Genomic DNA, 19,897 nt, shown 5'->3' on the forward strand with positions numbered 1-19,897 from the left:
GGATTCGACTTAGATAGTTCACAAGCATTCAACCATCACCGTACACGATTGATCATCAAAGCACACGAATAGCGAACGATCTTCGCCGCAACCAATAGCTGTCGAATTGGAGTCTTATGGATGCAGAGGCACGACGGATAATATATCTGTATCCGTATCCGTATGTCATGTCAACATATCCGAACGAGCCGATAAACTGCGAGATAGTTAGCAAGAACGGGGGCTTTACGTCAAGCGGCAAATCAAGTCACCGCCCATATGATCATTGAAGGCGCTTGGTTGAATATGTACATGAATTAGACCTCCGCAAGCCAGATAGCAACAAATTGAAAATTTATTTTGGGTTCAAACGCCCCCCCCTTCCCAAATGGCATACCTTTGCACGTTTGGATAAGGACAAGAAAGCTCCATCCAAGCACGACGGACAAGTATCGATGGATCCTGTTAGTTCCATTTTCTTCATTAGGAGTTTTCATACTGCCGGAGATGAGAACATCTTGCGATCAAACCATCATGCCATCACAGATGGAGACTTTGGATATGTATATGTCGCTCATCATCAAAGGCCTCTTCTGCTCATTGCTTTCTCATTGCTTTCTCATTGCTTTCTCATTGCGGCACATATCAAAAACTGCAGTTGTCTGAGCGAGCGGATCGGTTGGCTTGCGCCTCTGACACCCTTGCCAAGGGTGACACCAAATTTACCAGCTGTCCAACACAACTTTAGTACCAGCTGATAGAATCTGAGCAAAATATGGTTAGCACACTTGTACGAAAATCATAGTGACTCAGCCTCAGGATAATTCACGTTCATCAATATCAGAGAGAAGATTATGTATTCGTCCTGGCCAGAAACCAAAATGTCTTTTTTGAACTTCGTTCCTGGGAGAGGAAAGAAGGCGAAGACAGGATGGATCCGACATACGATTAAGGATGACGATACGAATATTTTCATCATTGCGTTCGCTATCTGTCAGGGAAGGGTATGCACGTACATTGGACATGCTGCTGCGGCAGGTAACAGTGAGCATCCAAGTCGCAAAGTTCGGTTGGCTTGCAATGGTGAAACATCCCCGTTGAGACAGCGTTTTGCAGGATTCCCACGGCTTGCTATCTGTTGCCGCCGCTGACAGTTTGTCACAGTCGTTGTGGACTACTGGGCTATAGTTATGCCTAATCGTCGTAGCTGACCAAGCGTCGGCCAAAAGGATTCGTGTCGGTTGACAATTGTTTCTGAGAATTTCCTAAGGCGTTTCTTTGGTCCACATTCTTCAGCGAGTTTCTGGCAATTTTATCCGAATCTTGGATTGTGGCTTCTTCCGTTTCTTCCGTTGACCGCTTGTCCAGCTCGTGACATGATTTCCCGGTGCTTTCGAAGCTCTCCTGTTCATGTTCCTGTGAAGCTTGGCTATATTCATTGGCCGCCAACTGGCCCGCAACGGTTAAAGAGCTCCTGGTTGTGTCAGCTGAGGATTTGCCTTCAGCTGGTTCTCTGCTAGCTATCCCTTTCTGTCTCCTCTCGCGCTGCAACTTTTGTATCTCGCTGTGCCTAAAGATTTCGATCTGCTGGTCTGTAAGGGTTCGTTTGGTGCCATCCGGGTAGTATCCCAGATCATCATCATCCAGGTGTTCGGAATCCGTTACCGGTATCAGGGAGTGCAGTGTGTTATTGTTGTTGCATTGCAGGAAATGGCGGACCTTGAATTCATGGAGATCATGCTTTTTTTAACATCCCCTCTGGTTAGCTTTGGGAATTCAATTAGGGGGGTACAAGATGCATACGAGTGTGACCGTAACCTGCGGTGGTTGATATGACATTGGGATAAGGCCCTAAGGTTGTCAACCGTTCCGTATTCTTTCCAAGTTCAATACACAGGCCTGGCAGATACCTTTCAAAGATAATTGATTTCACTGACAGGAGTTTGGTCAAAACAAAGAGTGAGATATGGTTTCACAAAGGCGGTCGCCATGGGCCGGGGCCTCTTTTTTTCCGACTGTTTAGTTAGCAACCCTAACCGAACGGCTTCTAACGCCGTTCAAAGTCAATTATTCCCCTTGAACAACTCCGTTTCCGAATCCTTGAATCATGCTGATGCTGCTTACAATTGATGATGTCTGGCAATAGGGGTTGGGCCTGAACGGGGGGCTCACGGGACCAGTCAGTTGGTATTTGACATGGCTACCTGTCGCGAGCGCTGAAGGGTCCCTTTATAATATCACTTCCTACATCCAGCACTCCTAGGCAATGTTTCCTGCAAGCCACTGGGTAAACAATGTTGTCTGGTCAGGCTAATAACAACGCATTTCAACAAAAGGGAAGTCAAGGCGGCCCTGAGGTCAGGGTGACGACGCACGCTATTAGGCCGGGTGGGGGCCCGCCCAAGCCGCTGTCTAGAAATCACAGACCATTCGAAGCACTACGTAATTCCCAGGATGTTTTGCCTCAAACCAAACCATTATTATTGGATGGATTAACTATTTACATTGCCAATAGGCACTTGCTGCGTTTCCGACGACCCGCACGCATTGCGCAAATCAACTAACGAACCTGACTCGCCTCGTGAATTTTGGGACATATCATAAACATATCAAGCTCAACAACAGGGTATCCAAACATGGCCGAGAATTCAATAGCCTTGAATGATCAAATAAATAAAAGCTACCCCTTTAAATCTACAGTCCACAGAACCCACCTTCATCGAGAACCAGAGTTGGAAGCTCGAGATTGTGGATGATATTACCAATTCTGAGCTTCACACTGGTAAAGGGGATTTCGATTTCCTTAACTTTGTGCAGCTCCACCGACGCAACCCGCTCCTTATCTTCCAGTGACGGTTCTGCAAGGCTCCATGCGATAGATACATGGAAGTAATCAGAATAATCTGCTACGGCTAGAGAAGAAGTTGACCTCGGCCCCGTGGACTTTTCAGTATCGTGTTTCTTCGTCTGCGTGTTTACTAGGGCTTCATCATGATAAAGCGGTGGTTGCTGGAAGGCGGCCAAAGACTTGTTCGAGATGGCCAACAGGCGATTCAGCTCGTTATTTGTCGGTTTTGTAACCCGCAACACAAGAAACCACCGCGTCTCCTCAAAGTTTGACACCCAGTCTAACCCAACCGGTTTCACATGAAACCTTAACAACATTCATCAGATCATTCATAGCCAACAAGGACAATTTCAAAATGTGATGGTTTCATATATACACAGAGCGCACACGAAGACTTACGGACGAATATCAGATTCACGCAGTGCATCGGTGAGCAAGTCTCTAAAAGGTTGTCTGTCTTCCGTGAGAAGCATAACGGGACGTGACAGGCTAATATGCAGCTGTACTTGGGCACCAAGATCGGTGTGCAGCAAGCCATGGATTGTCGACTGGAGTTTCTGATCACACCGAGCTATCGCCTCTTCAAGAATAGCTAGCTCTGTTGGTGCAGGGAACCCTCCAACAACGCAGCAAATCAGTTTGGCGAACAGGGCCGAGGGAACCATCAAAAGAAGACAAAGAAAAAAAGAAACTATGAACTTAATGCAACTGGTTGGAGTAGCGACAAAGGGGAAAAGTGGGAAGTGATAAGATAATAAAATATAACACACATTCGAGATAAATATGGGTAGGCCAGTTTCCAGCAACATGCGGCATAATTCTCTTGCGTCCGTGATGGAGACTGGGGTCGTCCTGGACACTAAGTCGCGAATTGGTTGCATAGAGATCCAAAAATTCGGAGGGCAATGGGGGTAAAGTGGTATTCCCGCTGTTTCCATCACCGTTGCTACTCCTGTCGTTGTTCCTATCAGTGTGCTGTAGTTTCTGGGGCCGCTTTGAGAGTTTTGTCACTGTTGGATGGGTATCTCGTCGAGGGCTGTTGTCGTTCTCGTCGGATTCCGAATCGGAGTATTGCACGAGTGACATGGTCTGTCAATTTATTGCAGGTCGTTGGATGTGGAGGCAGTAGGTATTTTGCCTCCACTATCGGACTTTCTAAAGGTGTCAAAGTGTTCAAACAACTAACAGTTATAGGGGGTTCCTTTGTGGTGTTGATAACTACTCAGATCTTTGGAACATCGATGCTGCATCCCTCTGGATCACATGACATGGAAGTTATCAGATCAGACTCTTCTAGACTACGGAGTAGGTCAACCCAGAAATCAAATTCTCTAACCATAGCATATGCTGACCATCAATATGGCTAGAACTTTGATAGAGTTCAGCCGCTATTCTTATCTTCTTGAAGATACATGTCATTGCAATAGTATTTTTCTTATATAGCTGTAAACATATGCTGATCATTGTCAGTCATTTAGACGACTATCTTGTTGGCATTGGCAACGCCGTTGAACATAGTTTAAATTTGTAAGGTGATTCTAACCAGGATGAGAAAGAGCTGCTGTAGTTTTCTGTGGCTCAAGCGTGGGAAAGTTAGCCTTCTTGAATATAGTCACGTGATATATACACTACCTAATCTACCTCGTGGATCGAAGTACGCCGCGTAGGACTCCAACAATAGTCCTCTTCGCACGATGTTGTTGCAATTTTTATGTTATCAATTGTCATCTTCATTGACCGACTTGCCCTGATTCAAAATAGCGGAGTGCATCAGGCTTCAACATGAAGTTCGTTTATGAATAAACTACATTACAGAATTTGGCTTTCGTTATCAAAGGTGGCACCAAGAACTTCCATGGAAGCAAGGAAGCTTGTTGCACAGCCTTCGTGGCTCTGCTCACCATGAGTATGAGGAATCTCGATCCTGAATCAAGGGAAATGAATTCTCATGTTGATAGACGTTTTGGGGATTTATCTGCAGGTTCATTTCAATCTCACGACAGCATGGGGCATGAAGCTCTAAACTTATATCGAAGTGGGGTCGATTTCTTCCAAGATAACTAGACGGAAATACCCCGTTAATAATAATAATGTCTGCAGACTTGGTTTGAACCAGTCTGTGCCACCTGCTATATTCTAAAAATGGTATGTGGCTTGAGGTCATCACCGAGCTACTTTCGCCGTGGCCCACCAATGAGTTTACCAGAATAGATGTCGGTTGATTCCTCAAGCGGGAGACGCCCCGTGGTTCCTCCTGGCATGGCGGTGTTCGCGGCAATCAAGCCCCGCCCCACTGTCTCCAAGCTGAACAGAAGTATCTATATATATGCGTCATAGATCCCTTCTTATCTATTTCAATCGTTTATTGAAATAAAGATAATATATCGACAGAAAATCCTTGTACCTTTATATCATTCTCTTTCTCTTCAACAATCATCAAAAGTACTAGTATATATAATACCCCCCCATCGCTGGCACATACCAGCTCGCCACCTCAAGCCCAATTACTCCAGGAGATCAAACCATCTACAACAAATTAGAAAGCTCTCAAAAAGCAAGTGAGCTTCTTCTCCCTGCTCCAACAGAAGAATATCCACCCACCATCACCCACGAAAGACACCATGGTCTCTTCACCCGCTTCAACAAGGCCTTCGCCACCACCATACTCTCCCATCAACCATCCCCACTCACATTCCCGCTCCAACTCCAACTCCTCCACACACAGTCGGACAAGGATACGGCCCAGCAGCACCTACCTCCCACCCGATGTCATCGACTTCCTGGATGACATCACCCCCTACCACTACCACCACGAAGGGCCCTATGATGCTGCCAGTCACCACAGGAACAGATCCTGCCACAACAGAAATCCCATTGACGCTCTCAAGTCATCCAACGAGGAAGCGCTGAAGGCGACCCCGCCAGGCAAAATCGCGGATTGCATCTGGAATTCCCGCCCGCTGGACGGGGTGGCTTATTACCCACCAGGCTCGACGGATCCGGAGGGGAACACGTATGATTATGAGGAAGGGTCGAACATGATGACGGAGGATCGCGGGGATTTTAGGAGGTGGCCAGGAATGGTACGTTATATCTTTTATTATATATATATCTATACATCTATCTCTCAGTTGGTTCTCTTGTACTAACTGCGTCTTTTTGCTTACAGAAATTCCGCGATGAGGATTTCAAGAATGATTTTGATTCCTCTATACGGGGTTCAGTTACATCGAGCTGGAAATTCCCCCGATTCCGCTGTCGTCGTCGTCGTTAGAAACAACCTCCTTAAAAGCGTCCTCTGGTTAGGCTGTTTTCGTATTAATTTTTCTTCTGTCTCTTCCCGGATTATCTAGATCCCCATTGTGTATAAAGCGAGCTTTTTTTTTTATAAGAAATAGAGGGTGTGAGATTTGCCTTCAAATTGGCATGGTTATGAATTGAATAGATGAATATGGAACAATGTTTGGGCTTTGATCATTATTGACATATGCAGAATTGAATAAAACTCTTTTGTCCTTAAAAATTATTAAATTCGACCTTCTTATCACAGAAATATTTCAATATCCTGCAGAGTTGAAGATCATTAATAAATCAAGTCATCAATTTAATTAAAATAACTGAAAATTATCACGTATGGTAACCGTTGCTCACTGATAAGCCGATGCAATGTTACATAATTTATAGATGTGGCTAGATAATATCGCCTGGTGCTCTGAACATTCTTCCTATACATCCCTTATCAGTTGCCTAGTGTTCAAATCTCATTCATACAACTTTCCATGCAGCATGTCGTTCAGCGCAGACGCCCACAACCGGACTAGTAGAATCCTTGTATTTAACAGCTAGCCTTACCACTGCTTCTGTGGTGCTGCAAGTCTCCACACAAGGCTATGCAGGTAGGGGGGAACAACCAGCGAGTAATGTGCCAGGAGCTATCATTTGAGCAGCGTACGATTCATGTGTAGGGGAAGGCACTTTGGTGAAAGATATTTCATGTGCTGGGTGCATTTGCTGTCCTATATGAAGTGGCATAGCACTTCGTCCCTTTCCAGATCCCACCCGATGCTCAACAATAAAATCATGCTGAAGACTTTCCAGGAGCTGTTTAGTACTAGTATGCTGCACACTGGTACCCAATGGAACTATACCTCATTGAAATCTCTTCCCTATTCACGGCGGCTTCAACTGCCCTAATGTCATGTGTTGAACATGAGCTTGATTGCTTGATTGTCGGCTTAGGCGTGTTGAGGATTTTATTGATGTCCCCTCCCCCTCTGGGCGCCCAACGACCTGGCCGAAATGTTTCGTTCTCAACTGCAGAGTAAGCAAACCTCGGACAGGCGAAAGGGGTTGTTGAAGGGTCTACGGGCTCCTCCTACAGCTGTACTCGCCGCTTGTGATGTCTAGAGCTCTTGATAGGAGCGTAGGGTTGGATTAAATTAGACATACTGCGTAGTACTAGATATCGTCTGCATCACTCTACAAATCCTGTTTATACATCGTTTTTGACTCTCACATTCCTTTTCATATAAATACTGCTAATTTTATATATAATCACTAGAGTAGTTGATTATTAGAGAATATGTATAATTTATATTCGGTAACTTTGTGGCAATGTTCGGACATCCTGAATGCCATAAAACTTCCCAGGTTTAGTGCCATTTTGCGTCAGGCACCAGAGTAATTGGGATCCAGGGATTGTTTTGGAACGGATTTCTAGATAAAGGTTGCTCTCAGATGATAGTATGTAGTACGTCTGCAAGCACCTGAAACGAAGCTATAGCCTTCGCAATTCCAAATCCAGAGCACTGGTTGCTGCCCAATACTTTTTTCGGTGGAGCAGCAAAATCACGATGGTGTAGTTGATTCAATTGACACAAGAACGAGAACTTGAAAGAAGAGAGTGAGAAAATGGGGAAACTGTGAGGAGAGTAGAATGAAAAATCAAGAATAATGGAAGAAATATATTTGAAGAGCAGGGGGAAGATTTACATATTTACATAGTTGAGATTTAATCAGTACGCTAAATCTCATTGAGAAGGATCTAGACTGTACAAGGCAACCCCCCATCATGCGGTACTCTTAGGTAGCCCCTCCGACCCATGATCTTTTTTCCAATTAATGAAACCCTCTTTTACTTGCATTGTTCTCGACAAGGTGGCGCTGGCCACAATCACGAGAAGACAAGTAAATTCATCCCATCCCGTCCCGTTCATAATGTTCAAGCTGTTGTCATAACACTGGCATTTTTATACCAATTCAATAACGGGTTCTCGCCGCTGCGCGTTTCCGTGTCTTCGACATATGCCCAGCGTTCGAGAAAATCAGCGTGACTGGATACCCGCGTCAGCTTGCCGGTGATGGCGCGGTATACGTCTTCCATCAGGTCGAAGTCCGTTGGGAAGAATATGTCGAAGTAGCCTTGGTGGACCTGTGAGGAGGGTAGGCGCGGGGTCAGTAATCTTATTTTCAGCGGGAAGAGGGGGTATTGAAATTACAGGGGTTCAATTTGAAGTGGAGAGAGCCTTACAAATGGAGTTGAGACTGGGACGGTTGTGCGTTGATATCGTGTCTGAACAACTGGGGCGTTGTAACCAGGCGCTGCATCTGGAAGGCTGTTAAAGTCGCTCGTAACAAGCCGATGGGCGGGGAAGTAGTCATGCAGGATATCGAAAAACTGCATCAGGCGGGTGGGTATATATTCCGGTAATGTCATGTTCGGCGCAAACGGAAGGGCGGCTTGTATTTTTCTTGCAACAGGAGAGCGAAGTGGGGTAGCGAACGGTCGTCGCGCAGCAGCCTTACGAACTCGAAGATATCTCGAAGCCACACTGTCTAGGTTCGGGACGTAATATTCATAAAATTCACCATCAGTGTCGATCAGGACGCACCCTTGCCTGGGATCTCCGGTTTCTAGATCGTAACGGATTGCATCATGGCTGAAATTATCAAAGACCTCGAGCGCAAGGAAGAAACAAGGAGAATGCACGTAGGTATTCCAGTCGAATATGGAGCGATTTATGATCTCCACATGGCCCCTATGTCCGCTGGAGTGAATGGACTTATTCAGGTTCTGCTGTTGAAGATCGGCAAGAGAGGGCGAAATCTCAATGATTTTGAATTTTGTGCGCTGATAGACTTCAGGATCCACATCTCGTATGTAATCCAATACATTGAGCATCAGAGTCCCATTTCCGGCCCCCATTTCGTATATGGTTAAGTCGTGGTATGGAAATAGCGTAAGTTTGTAGTTTGCAACAAGATACCGAGCAATTGCTTCGCCATAGTATGGGCGGAAGAGCTCTGTCGGTGTGTGCCATAATTGGCGACTCTCATCGTATTCCACGGCATCCAATTTGTCCTCAAATTCCTGATATCGCTGGCCTAGTAGCCGATTAAATTCGGGTCCGTCGGCCATATTGTTGAAATCGAAAGGCTCCCCAGGACCGAAGATGGTCGCGTGCTTGGAGAAGTAGCCGTAATGAGGATTATACAAGCTGTCTGGAGAAGAGGAACAAGGAGATTAACTCATCGAAAACATAATAACAACGGGATACGGGCAACGCAATCAGTCGCGGCATGTGTAAAATACCTTCAATAAAATCCCTCGCCAGCATCTTCACACGTCTTGGTCGATGGGGGCGGGATCGTAAATCTGTAGATGTCACCATCGGATATTCCCGCAGTTCCTTGGACATGTCTCTCGGAAAGTCATCTGTTCTGTGTTTCCAGAAGGTAGGGTCTCCCAGCGTTCGCCGTCTGAGCGTCGGCTTGCTGGCATAGGTACGAGACTGATGGTGGCTTCTGGGCCGGGGTGCAAAGGGGTTATGGAGAAGGGTGCAAGGATGAGGATGGGAAATCTGACACCCTCTATGGCGAAATAACTGCCGAAATATGTGTGTCACAACGGGTGAATCCATTGCGTCGGCAGGATGAGAACTGGGGTGCTGTGTTCCCGGTCCCAATGGGCAGAAAAAGTTGACTTCGGAGCGGAGGTGGTCCAAGCTTCACCACATAAAAAATGACTTGGCAGAGCTTATTTATTCCATCTTGCAATTGCCAACACGGAACATATAGGTATATATATCTTCATTTTTTCCCAACATTGAATACATAAATGATATATTCTTGTGCGTTTTTATATCATGACAGACAATCCGCGCCTGTACATCCCTGCTGCTTTCCTCGCAGGTGTTCTTGTCGCTTTTGGAATCAGAGATACTCTATGTCTCTATTTTGAGCGCCACTCCCGGCATCGGCGACGAGAAGGTAGCAAAGATGCACAGAATGAACGACATGCGTTTGGGGGGATAGAAGCTAAAAATGGTGACATGATTGGCGACATGAAATACCGCCTACCGTGCAATCCTGGCCCACCCCCCATTGTTGATGGGATAGAAGGGTGCATCGGAAACACTCCCCTATTTAGAATAAAGTCCCTCTCTGAAGCTACGGGGTGTGAGATTCTCGCAAAGGCCGAGGTATGCATATGACGGGATCATCAATGTATTTATCGCTACATTGTGCACAACTAGGATTCTGATATGAATCCATTGCAGTTTCTCAATGGCGCTGGAGGAAGCCCTAAAGATCGTGTGGCACTGAATGTTATCCAGGTGGTCAGTCCTGAAGACTACCCATGTATAACATTATTTAAGACGCTGACCCATTCATTCAGGCGGAAGAAAAAGGTCTTCTCCACCCTTACTCTGGAGACGCCATTTACGAAGGCACCGTGGGATCTACGGGAATTTCACTCGCTACGTTGGCCAGAGCCAGGGGTTACTTAGCGCATATGTATGGTTTACCATATCACCTTTTCATCAATTGCGTATTCCCTCTATCTACATATATAGGCCATGTTCATTTATTAATGCGGCAAACCCAATAGATGCATGCCATCCGACCAATCCACAGAGAAGTCGAATCTCCTTCTCAAACTGGGCGCCATAGTCGACCGCGTACCGCCAGCCCCTATTGTAGAAACAGGACATTTTGTAAATAGAGCACGTGCTCTCGCGAAATCACACTCTTCGTCTCCAGAGTCGTCCCCAGCTCGCGCCTCTTCAAGAACCAGCCATAACCCTCCAGCCACACACGAAATAACTGAAACGCCAGATGAGGATCTGCTGGTGTCGCGAGCGGCTGGTAAACAAAGTCGAGGCTTCTTCGCCGACCAATTTGAAAATCCAGCTAATTGGCAGGCCCACTTTCGAACAACTGGCCCCGAGATCTTCGCCCAGTGCGAGAGTAAGCTAGATGTATTTGTTGCTGGTGCGGGCACTGGCGGCACGATATCAGGTGTCGCACGTTTCCTTAAGCCTCGGCTCCCCAATATGTCTGTTGTACTGGCGGATCCGCAAGGCAGTGGGCTTTTTAATCGCGTCCGTTATGGAGTTATGTTTGACGTGAAAGAGCGTGAGGGAACGCGGAGGAGGAGACAGGTGGATACTATTGTCGAGGGTATCGGGATTAACCGAGTTACCTTAAACTTTGAGGCTGGGAGGGAGTTGATCGATGATGTTGTTAGGGTCAACGATGCCCAAGCGATTGCGATGGCGAGGTGGTTGGTGGAGAAGGACGGTATATTTATTGGGAGTAGCAGCGCGGTCAATTGTAAGGTTTTTCCCAATCACTCCTTTTTTTGCATCCTTTTCATTTTGTCCAGGACAGTGATTAACCTAGATAATCAAGGCTTCGCAGCAGTTAAAACGGCCTTGAAACTCGGACCGGGACATAGGATCGTGACCATACTTTGTGATTCAGGGACGCGGCATTTATCGAAGTTCTGGGAAAAAGCTGGCAATGTTGCGGGTGCAGTTGATACGAAACTTGAAGATGTCCTCAATGCAAAGGGGAGCGAGGAGTAGACGCTATATGCCTAATAATAATGCAAATTAATTCCATGGGATATATATATATATATTGTCAAAATCTGCTATGGGCATCAAATTGAGCCGGATCGATTTGCCCGAGGTGACGCCTTAACCTTCAGCAAGCTCCGATTCCTCTGCGGATTACGAAGCTTAGGAGGCGTATCAATTTGAAACGTCGACAAGCCAGATCCACTCCAAGCAGAACCAAAAGCCTCTGAGAGAGGATCATCACTTTCAGAACTTTCATCAGCTGGTCTTAGTAGTGCACTACGAACAGAGGACGGGCTACGTGACATCGGTGAAGGCGAGGCTGTGTGAACAGTCTTCGAACGCTTCGTTGGCGAGGGAGATTTTGGCGCTAATAGTCGTTTTGGCAGTTTGGGCGGTGCCTTGAAATCTACGTCCTGACTCTGTGGAGGTAAGCAACGGGTGCTTCTCCAGGCCTCCCACATTTTCCCGAGGCATATCTCAGCCCATTTGCACTGTAACTCATTTCTCGTTTGGTTTTCAAATGCAGCTTCTAAGTCTTCCCATGACACGTCAGGTTTTGATTTGAAGGTTTCCAGTATATCCTTTTCTTTGGCTGTTAAAGGTGTTCGTGTTGGCGGGCCATTTTTGATATCGGCGGATCGAACATAGTACCAATACCTCAGCTGGCCTGAGGTTCTGTTGGGTACGGATCGGGACACCTCTTTCCATGGGAGCTTCTGTACTGCCCGTTTAATTAAGATTATTTTTATTTCATTAGGAGTGAAAGGGTTGATTGCAGTGCTCTGCTTTGCTGGTTGTGGTGCTGTGGGTATATGCGTAATTGATTTAGGGTCTGCTAAGGGTCCACCAGCTTCTGAGATAGTTGTTACCTCATTTTCAATAGTACCATTCGCTCGCAATAATGGTGATTCCACATATCTTTCCTTGTTACGCTTCGCGGAGGACCAAGGCGATGTTTCCATAATCACATTCTCTGGTTGCCGATTATTTTCCTCCTCCGTGCTTATGCCATGGTCTGGCAATGGAGAGGAAGGGCCAAGGACTCCCCTAGGCTCTTCCGTGGTTGAAGCTGGGTCGTCAATGGCATTCTTAATTATAGCAGGGATATTAATTTTGGATGGTGTTGGAAGTGAAGGAAGGCTCTCATGCAAAGGATCATCCGAATCCGAATCCGAAATAGGTCCAGAGCTTCTGGGCTTTGGAATTGATTGCAACTTTCGCGCTCCACTGGATCGGCCACAACTTGTCCGTGGTGCTTTTTTTCGACGACATTGTGGGACTGCCCATAGAGATCCGGAATTTGGTGGCGACGCTGTTCGGTTCCTGTGAAAAATTGGGAGAGGAGTGTGGAGTGGAGAAGACTTGAAAAGGCGTTCATCAATTTCTGGAGTTTGCCACAGAGCGGCTTCAGTGTGAGAGCTTGCCCTTGGGCGTCTTTGGTCAAAGTTGGCTGGGTTTCTAAGCAGGGAAATATTGTTAAGGGGCAGACTTTTCTCAGCCGGAGTGTGGTTTCCGTTGTGAGTTTCAGTATTGGCGCTATAGCTTCCAGAAGGAAATTCAAGGTTCATATTATTTCTTAAGCTTCTTTCTTCCGTCCGTGCAAGTTTTTCATTTTGGTTCATGCATTTTAAATTCGGAGCGTTCTGCGCTTCAGTGACATTTTCCGTAATGAATTCAGGCTCACCAAGAGGATCAGAGTCGTATTTCCACGGCCGAGAACCAAGGTCTTGCTCATTTCTCATCCTTTCAATATGTCCATTGTCAATGACGATATTGCCTGTCGCCAAATCAATCTCGTCTCCGACAGAACTGAAGTCCTTTCCATATTTTTCGAATATGTCTTCAAAGCGAGATTTCAATCGCAAATCATTCGCTTGACGGGCCGCGCTAACATCTATTTCAGATGCCACATCACCCACATCCGAGTCCCAGAGCCCCAATATACGCGCTCGCTTTCTTGGCCTCTCCGCATTCAACATCGTGACGATGCGTGGGGTTAAGAAACGCGGAATGCATCAGCAGAGGGCAAAGTTTATCGATACGTTGAAAAGAAATAGCGATGTCTAGGGTTGGACGGCGAACATGGTGGCGATTTCTCGCGGTGGAGGCTGTCTTCCGTATGACTCTTGTACGGTAGGGTCGCTATGGCATGTCGGTTTGAATTTGGCAGTTTATGAGGAGCTCGGAAGAAGCACGGCTCACCGCGAGCAGTCCAGATTCACTTGGAAGATGCAATATTTTTTGTAAATGTCAGTGGAGCTTCGATGGCCACGGAGATTTGATTTATTTTAAAAGATCAATTTGGCTTGACGTAGGTTGGCAATTGAAAGCATTACCTGAAGGACTCGGTCTGTTTGTTGACGTTAATCGGATCAAGGTTCGTCTGAGCCCAAAACCTTATCTAATCAATCACTCCTCTCGGCGCCAGGCCCATCAACCACTTGACCGCCAGCATCATCCATCTCTTGAAGACCATGTCAGTCATAACAGATAACTCGAAAGTAGAGCATGAGCTTAGCTTCTAAATGCTTGCACAACCCATGTTGATTCCTTACTACCCTCCATGATCGAGAGCTCTCGATCCCGCAACCATGTATTGCCAGAAATGCCGAACTCCTCTGAAGGTTGATGGTTCTCTCGAGGATTTGAACCCAGCGGCCTTCGACCTACTCATAGGTCAGTATTTAGATTCCAAAATGATGTATTCTAACTCTGACGTCTATCAGGCTCGACCGGAAAGTCATTACCTGACCCATCCAGCAAATCTACGTCACGCGCTGCGTTCCCTCCAGATCGACAGCAACGTTACGATCAAGTGTCAAGGCGAGCTACATCCCCTGTTTATAAAAGAACCGTGCCCGCACCCCGATATAGTACAGGAAACCCACTTGGACAGTCTCGAACAGGGCCGAAAGATGGACCTGGCATGTCGTTTGTCATGCTAAGTGAGTCGCAAGTGGTGCCTGCGCATACCGCTCCAACAGTGAACGGTGATGTTCGGCGACCATCAAAAGGAAGTCTACGGAACCTGTCTGAAGCACAAACAATAGAGCATGGGACCCAAACATATCCTGATCAAATTGACAAAACCACCCGTCTATTCGAGATCGTATCTGCGCGTTCTGATATCGATCACCCGATCTGTACCGAATGCACCGAGATGCTCATCGAAGGGCTTCAGAAAAGGCTACAGACCGCAACAAAGGAACGGGACGCATATGTCTCATTTTTGAAAAATTTAAATAACTCCATTCCATCTCCAGAGGAAGTACAAGCTGCTGAAGATGATCTCAAAGCAACACTACAGGCCGAGGAAGATGCCTTTCAGGAGCTTCTTGCCCTTGAGAAAGAAAAAGCTGCCGTTGACTTAGAGATTGCTGAGTTAGAGGAGGAGTCTCGCAAGCTTGACCTAGAAGAAGAGCAATTCTGGAGTGATCGCAATGCATTTGCGTTGAAACTATCCGACTTCCAGAATGAACGCGATGCTTTGAACATGAAGTACGATCATGATTCTCGGCAACTTGAACGCCTTCAGCGGACGAATGTTTATAATGACACTTTCTGCATCGGCCATGATGGGTATTTTGGCACCATTAATGGACTACGTCTTGGTCGTCTCGCAAACCTGTCCGTTGAGTGGTCCGAAATAAATGCTGCCTGGGGTCAAACCCTTCTCCTGCTTGCTACTGTCGCCGACAAACTAGGCTTCCAATTCCAAGGATACAAATTAAAACCTTTGGGCTCGACGTCAAGGATCGAAAAGATAGAATATCCCCAGCAGTCCCCGAATGCTACTACGTCTCACCGAAGCCCTTCAAGTAATCGTCCCGACACAACTCTCACACCAAAGATTACATCACTAGATCTATATTCTTCGGGTGATCTTCCCTTGCACCTCCCGTGGCTCCACCGTCGTTTCGATGCCGGTATGGTTGCATTTCTTGAATGCCTTCGCCAATTAGGTGAGCACGTGGAGCACACACCCGTATCGTTACCTTCCCGTTCCCCACCTCCTAGACTCTCCAGATATCAATCCCCAGGAATTTCTTCGCCAGCGACTCGTCTTCAAGCACAGATTTCGGGCCTCAAACTGCCGTATGAGATCAAACGGGACAAAATCGGAGATGCGAGCATTAAGCTTGGCTTCAACCAAAGTGACGAAACTTGGACCCGCGCTTGCAAGTATACACTAACGTGCTGCAAGTTCTTGCTGGCACACGCGAGCAATGTTACAAGCGCGGGATCTGGTCCTCCTGTACCAGCTACAGCCGCGATTGTGCCGAACCGTTGAGAGCCAAAGTGTACAATGTTCCGTTGGCAAGGCATGCGAAATCTCAATGTATGAGATTATGTCTATTTTTGGGTAAAATGAATAAGAACGGCAGCCTTTTACGCCCATATCTATACATAAAATGGATCAAGGCACGTTTGTTCAACCTCGAAAAGAAATATTTGCTGGGAAATCAGTCTAAGTCGTTCTGCTCAGCTCAGCTTCCTTGTACGATATCCCAACCGATTTTCAAAAAGGCCACCCTTTGCGCCATTAGCCCGATTATATCCGTCTCTTATCTGGAACCCTACTCCATTTCGCAACATTCTCTATTGGCTCCTCCACTCAACCCGTTGCTGCCTACAAGAAAAGACCTTACCAACGCTCTTCAAGTAAGATAGCCAGGTGGAAAATCAGCGGAGAAAGAAGGAGAATGTTGGGGATATGTATATATAAGGTGGAATAAGCCATCTGCGTCCGTTCAGGTGTCCCGCCTCCATCCCCTCAACTAAATCAACATATTCCGAACAAAATACCTCCGTTCCCATTAGAAACCAAAGCTTTGTAATATGGTATCATCGGTATCGTTTTTGTTAATATCTGAAAATGAAGAAAGAGAGACCTTAGGGCGCAGAAAGGATTTTGGCTACCTGGAGTTTTTCTTCTCGTGATCTAAGCATACATATATGTTCAAGCTCACATTGCAGCGATTTTACCGAGCATAAAGCCAAAAGCGGTAACCTAGATGGATCTTATGCAATAGTTTATCAATGTCGTCCTATTCTCTGTTCCGTTATTGTTATCAAGGGTGAAGAAATTTCGGTTCACTCTGGTTGTTTGAGAGACTGTATATTAGAGAACAGAAGTCTGCTACCTAAGTCAACATTCTTGACTTGAGAGTCGCCGAGGATTTTTCATTATGTGATCTTGCAAAATTGATTAATTATTGAAAAGAAATTATTGTAAGGTTCCACTCAAGAGCAACTCTGGTGACAGAAGACGTCAGTTTCCAGTTCTCAGTTCTATCTCCCCAATTAACATCTCCACCTCCGCAGGAGCTGCCGCTCGTTCAATCAGATTTCAAAACCAGCCAACTTTTGGTCAATTCGACCTAAATCTGAACATGTTAACCTTCTCGCCAAACTTGGCTGCATCCCTCATGGACAGGACTTGTTGACGAGTTCTGAGAGATACACTCACAGACTGAATAGCTCAGCAGATACGTCTCCTGCCTTTCTCAAGAATTGCCTCATGTTTAACTTTACGAACAACCCGAATTTTTAATTAATCTGCGGACACTTTGTCGTGAAGTAGAAAACAACAAATTATTTACCCTATAATGTGGGAACAACATTGTTACGGAAGGAAAAGAGAGAAAAAATATACACGAAATAGGAGACTGCTAATAGTCTCCCCTGAATGACCTCCGGCCGTTTCCTCTTCGACCTTGCCTGCCATGTTCTCTGTGACGGGCTCCTAACATACAATGCCTAGTTATCTAGGCACTTAGTAACACATGTACTTCAGGGGTAAAATAAATAAACTTTGAAGAATGAATGACAGACGCGTAAGTGAGACATGATGGATATAAGAGGAATAACGACAATCTTGGGTGTAGCGCAATGATAGGGAATCAGATACTGTAAGAAGAAATGCCCAGAACAGCGAAAATATGTTTAAGAGGAGAAGAAAGACATTCCCTGCGCACCTACCAACTACACCAAAAACCACAAAAAAAAAAAAAAAAAAAAAAAAAAGACTTAGCTTAAACCGTTGGAAACCCTTCAGCCAAAACCCGGTTGTACAAAGAAACAAAAAATAGGTAATTAACTATATATTCTTTTCAAGCAATTTTCAAGAATAGAAGGTGCTCTTCTGGAAACTCTCAGGAGAAATATCCCCCATCTTGCCCTTAAGGGCGGGCTTAGTGTAGGTAACTTTCAAACTATTTGCCCTCTGCTTCAGCTGCTCGTCAGTAGCAGAACCCGTGGCGCCTAGCACAGTATTATTCCTCGACGAAGCTAGAGGTGATGGCGCAGACACAGACTCAGACGCATCAGCACCCACCATGATAGCTTGCTGCTGCAGTTTTCGCTGGATAGTTTCCAAATAAGGGCCTGGGAGGTAACCGACGGAGCCATCACGGGCCCTGCATCGCCACCACTCCGATGGGTTCCCCATGGGATCCGATCTGCTGAGGACAGCGACAAGATCCCCCTTTTTCACGGCAAGGTCGACCCCAGCGGTATTTTGGGACTCGGGTGTGTAGTCATACATGACCCGGCAGAAGTCGAGCTTCGAAGGATCGATGACGTTTTGTTGTTGATTGCCTGGGAGCGGTTCGCCGTTCGGGCCGATCATCATGCGTTTGGCTTCGAGCTCTTGCGTGCGGGCGAGTGTGCGGATGAGCTTGCCCATAAGGTAAGGGAGGCCGAAGACAGCGACAAGGAAAAAGAAGAAGGGCTTTTTGGACGGACGGGGTGGGGCCGGGGAACCGTCAGGAAGAGTGGCTGGCATTTGGCCTTTTCCCGTGAAAACGGCAAATGCAGACGGGGTGAGTGATGTAGCGTCCGCGGGAGGTGGGCGACCAGTGAATTTTGCGATGAGGGTTCTGAACCATCTGAGGACGGTAAAGATGCCCAGGACGGAGCCTAGAGTGTTTCGAAGGTTGCCAAATTGCTCCGCAACGGACACCATAGCTAGGAAATTTTTCTGTCAGCACGAGAGATAATTTATTACCCACAAATCAGAGGGAGCCGAGGAGATATACCGAAAAAAGAGCTATGAGTTGCCATGTAGGTGCTCTCCAGCATCTGCGCAAAACCTCCAAATGCACCGACAATACTCTCGATGAGTTGGAATGTGGCTTGCGTACTCTGGTTGAAAGAGTTTGTCAAACTGTTTGGGTCTCCACCTGGCGGTATGCCGCCGTACATGCCACCGTATCCACCCATACCGCCCATGCCACCATACATACCACCATATCCCGCACCATATCCTCCATACATCGACCCCATGCCCCCAAGTCGCGAGTATGGTGACGTGTAGCTATTGTAGCCACCGTATGCACCCCCATACGGACTTTGGCCCAGACGTGACGTGCCATATGGGGAATAATTTGAGGCTGTCTGACTAACGACAGAATTGAGAGAGCTAGGTCGTGAGGGGAGATCTGGAGCGGAGGTGGTCGTTGCGGGAGAGGTAGAGGTGGTCGTAGCAGAAGTGTTGGGAAGAGGGCCTGAAACCGCGGCAGCTGCCGATTCCCGCAAGAAAAGGTGAATTGTTAGCTACGTATTGTTTCAAAATGGGCACAGAATAGAAATGCATTCCATTCCAGTTTTATTTTCGAAGGCAAGGAATGGAAGAGGGCATTATCTCACCTGCTGCGCCAGCACCAGCACCGGCTCTCTCCCATGGCTTAGGCGGCGAAGCCGATGCCATTCGTCCTCAGTCTACACGCACGCACCGCTCGTGGAAGCTCTTTTGTTACCACTCAGTAGCAGTAGAGGGTAAAGAACCCTTTGTATTTTAGGAGACTCAATGATGGGCTAATCGCGAGGAGCCCCAGACGCAATAGATAGCTCTAATCAGCGGGAAAAAGCTCGAGATGGGTTTGTGAGGTGTGGGTATTCTTCTACCTTTTCTGACCCGAGCTTCTGGAAACGATGTTGTTTGCCTGTCGCTGGGAAGCAGTTGATCTGATGCGTCAGAGGATGGTGTTTTCGTCCAGGATAACTGTGGGCCGAGGATGGGGAGGGAGGATGACTCAGCAGGGCCGGGGGACAAATTTTCAGTTGCTGGAGAGCCGAGGACGTCAACAGCCCGACGCGCGATCAATAAATCTACATCATGAAGACGAGCATTGTTAAGGCAAAGGACGGGATGGGTACGGGGAGGAATACACCAAGTCAAATTAATCAACGCCGCGCATAC

At 46.7% G+C, this 19,897-nt stretch overlaps 8 protein-coding genes across 8 annotated transcripts; 3 read left to right on the top strand and 5 right to left on the bottom strand.

The window, feature by feature from the left end:
- Positions 1-2,627: 2,627 nt before the first annotated feature.
- HCAG_02796 (conserved hypothetical protein) lies at positions 2,628-3,913 on the bottom strand (the record flags this gene model as incomplete). The annotated part of the gene is made up of 4 exons (XM_001542575.1): positions 2,628-2,635; positions 2,694-3,133; positions 3,227-3,398; positions 3,598-3,913. The coding sequence occupies 4 exons, from the start codon at positions 3,911-3,913 to the stop codon at positions 2,628-2,630; spliced, it is 936 nt and encodes a 311-aa protein (XP_001542625.1).
- A 1,535-nt stretch (positions 3,914-5,448) lies between these two features.
- On the top strand, positions 5,449-6,101 carry HCAG_02797 (predicted protein; the record flags this gene model as incomplete). The annotated part of the gene is made up of 2 exons (XM_001542576.1): positions 5,449-5,910; positions 5,997-6,101. 2 exons carry the CDS (start codon positions 5,449-5,451, stop codon positions 6,099-6,101), a joined length of 567 nt encoding a protein of 188 aa, XP_001542626.1.
- A 1,947-nt stretch (positions 6,102-8,048) lies between these two features.
- Positions 8,049-9,525, bottom strand: HCAG_02798 (conserved hypothetical protein; the record flags this gene model as incomplete). The annotated part of the gene is made up of 3 exons (XM_001542577.1): positions 8,049-8,258; positions 8,358-9,328; positions 9,420-9,525. 3 exons carry the CDS (start codon positions 9,523-9,525, stop codon positions 8,049-8,051), a joined length of 1,287 nt encoding a protein of 428 aa, XP_001542627.1.
- Positions 9,526-9,972: 447 nt separating this feature from the next.
- HCAG_02799 (cysteine synthase 2) lies at positions 9,973-11,697 on the top strand (the record flags this gene model as incomplete). The annotated part of the gene is made up of 5 exons (XM_001542578.1): positions 9,973-10,308; positions 10,387-10,446; positions 10,506-10,624; positions 10,833-11,443; positions 11,594-11,697. The coding sequence occupies 5 exons, from the start codon at positions 9,973-9,975 to the stop codon at positions 11,695-11,697; spliced, it is 1,230 nt and encodes a 409-aa protein (XP_001542628.1).
- A 291-nt stretch (positions 11,698-11,988) lies between these two features.
- Positions 11,989-13,673, bottom strand: HCAG_02800 (predicted protein; the record flags this gene model as incomplete). The annotated part of the gene is made up of 2 exons (XM_001542579.1): positions 11,989-12,100; positions 12,352-13,673. 2 exons carry the CDS (start codon positions 13,671-13,673, stop codon positions 11,989-11,991), a joined length of 1,434 nt encoding a protein of 477 aa, XP_001542629.1.
- Positions 13,674-14,285: 612 nt separating this feature from the next.
- Positions 14,286-15,985, top strand: HCAG_02801 (conserved hypothetical protein; the record flags this gene model as incomplete). Its single annotated transcript, XM_001542580.1, has 2 exons — positions 14,286-14,370; positions 14,421-15,985. The coding sequence occupies 2 exons, from the start codon at positions 14,286-14,288 to the stop codon at positions 15,983-15,985; spliced, it is 1,650 nt and encodes a 549-aa protein (XP_001542630.1).
- Positions 15,986-17,033: 1,048 nt separating this feature from the next.
- On the bottom strand, positions 17,034-17,422 carry HCAG_02802 (predicted protein; the record flags this gene model as incomplete). The annotated part of the gene is made up of 2 exons (XM_001542581.1): positions 17,034-17,075; positions 17,351-17,422. The coding sequence occupies 2 exons, from the start codon at positions 17,420-17,422 to the stop codon at positions 17,034-17,036; spliced, it is 114 nt and encodes a 37-aa protein (XP_001542631.1).
- A 396-nt stretch (positions 17,423-17,818) lies between these two features.
- HCAG_02803 (conserved hypothetical protein) lies at positions 17,819-19,405 on the bottom strand (the record flags this gene model as incomplete). Its single annotated transcript, XM_001542582.1, has 3 exons — positions 17,819-18,663; positions 18,735-19,217; positions 19,345-19,405. 3 exons carry the CDS (start codon positions 19,403-19,405, stop codon positions 17,819-17,821), a joined length of 1,389 nt encoding a protein of 462 aa, XP_001542632.1.
- Positions 19,406-19,897: the final 492 nt, after the last annotated feature.

The sequence above is a fragment of the Histoplasma capsulatum genome, genomic scaffold (assembly GCF_000149585.1).
Source record: "Histoplasma capsulatum NAm1 scaffold_2 genomic scaffold, whole genome shotgun sequence".
Taxonomy (NCBI): domain Eukaryota; kingdom Fungi; phylum Ascomycota; class Eurotiomycetes; order Onygenales; family Ajellomycetaceae; genus Histoplasma; species Histoplasma mississippiense.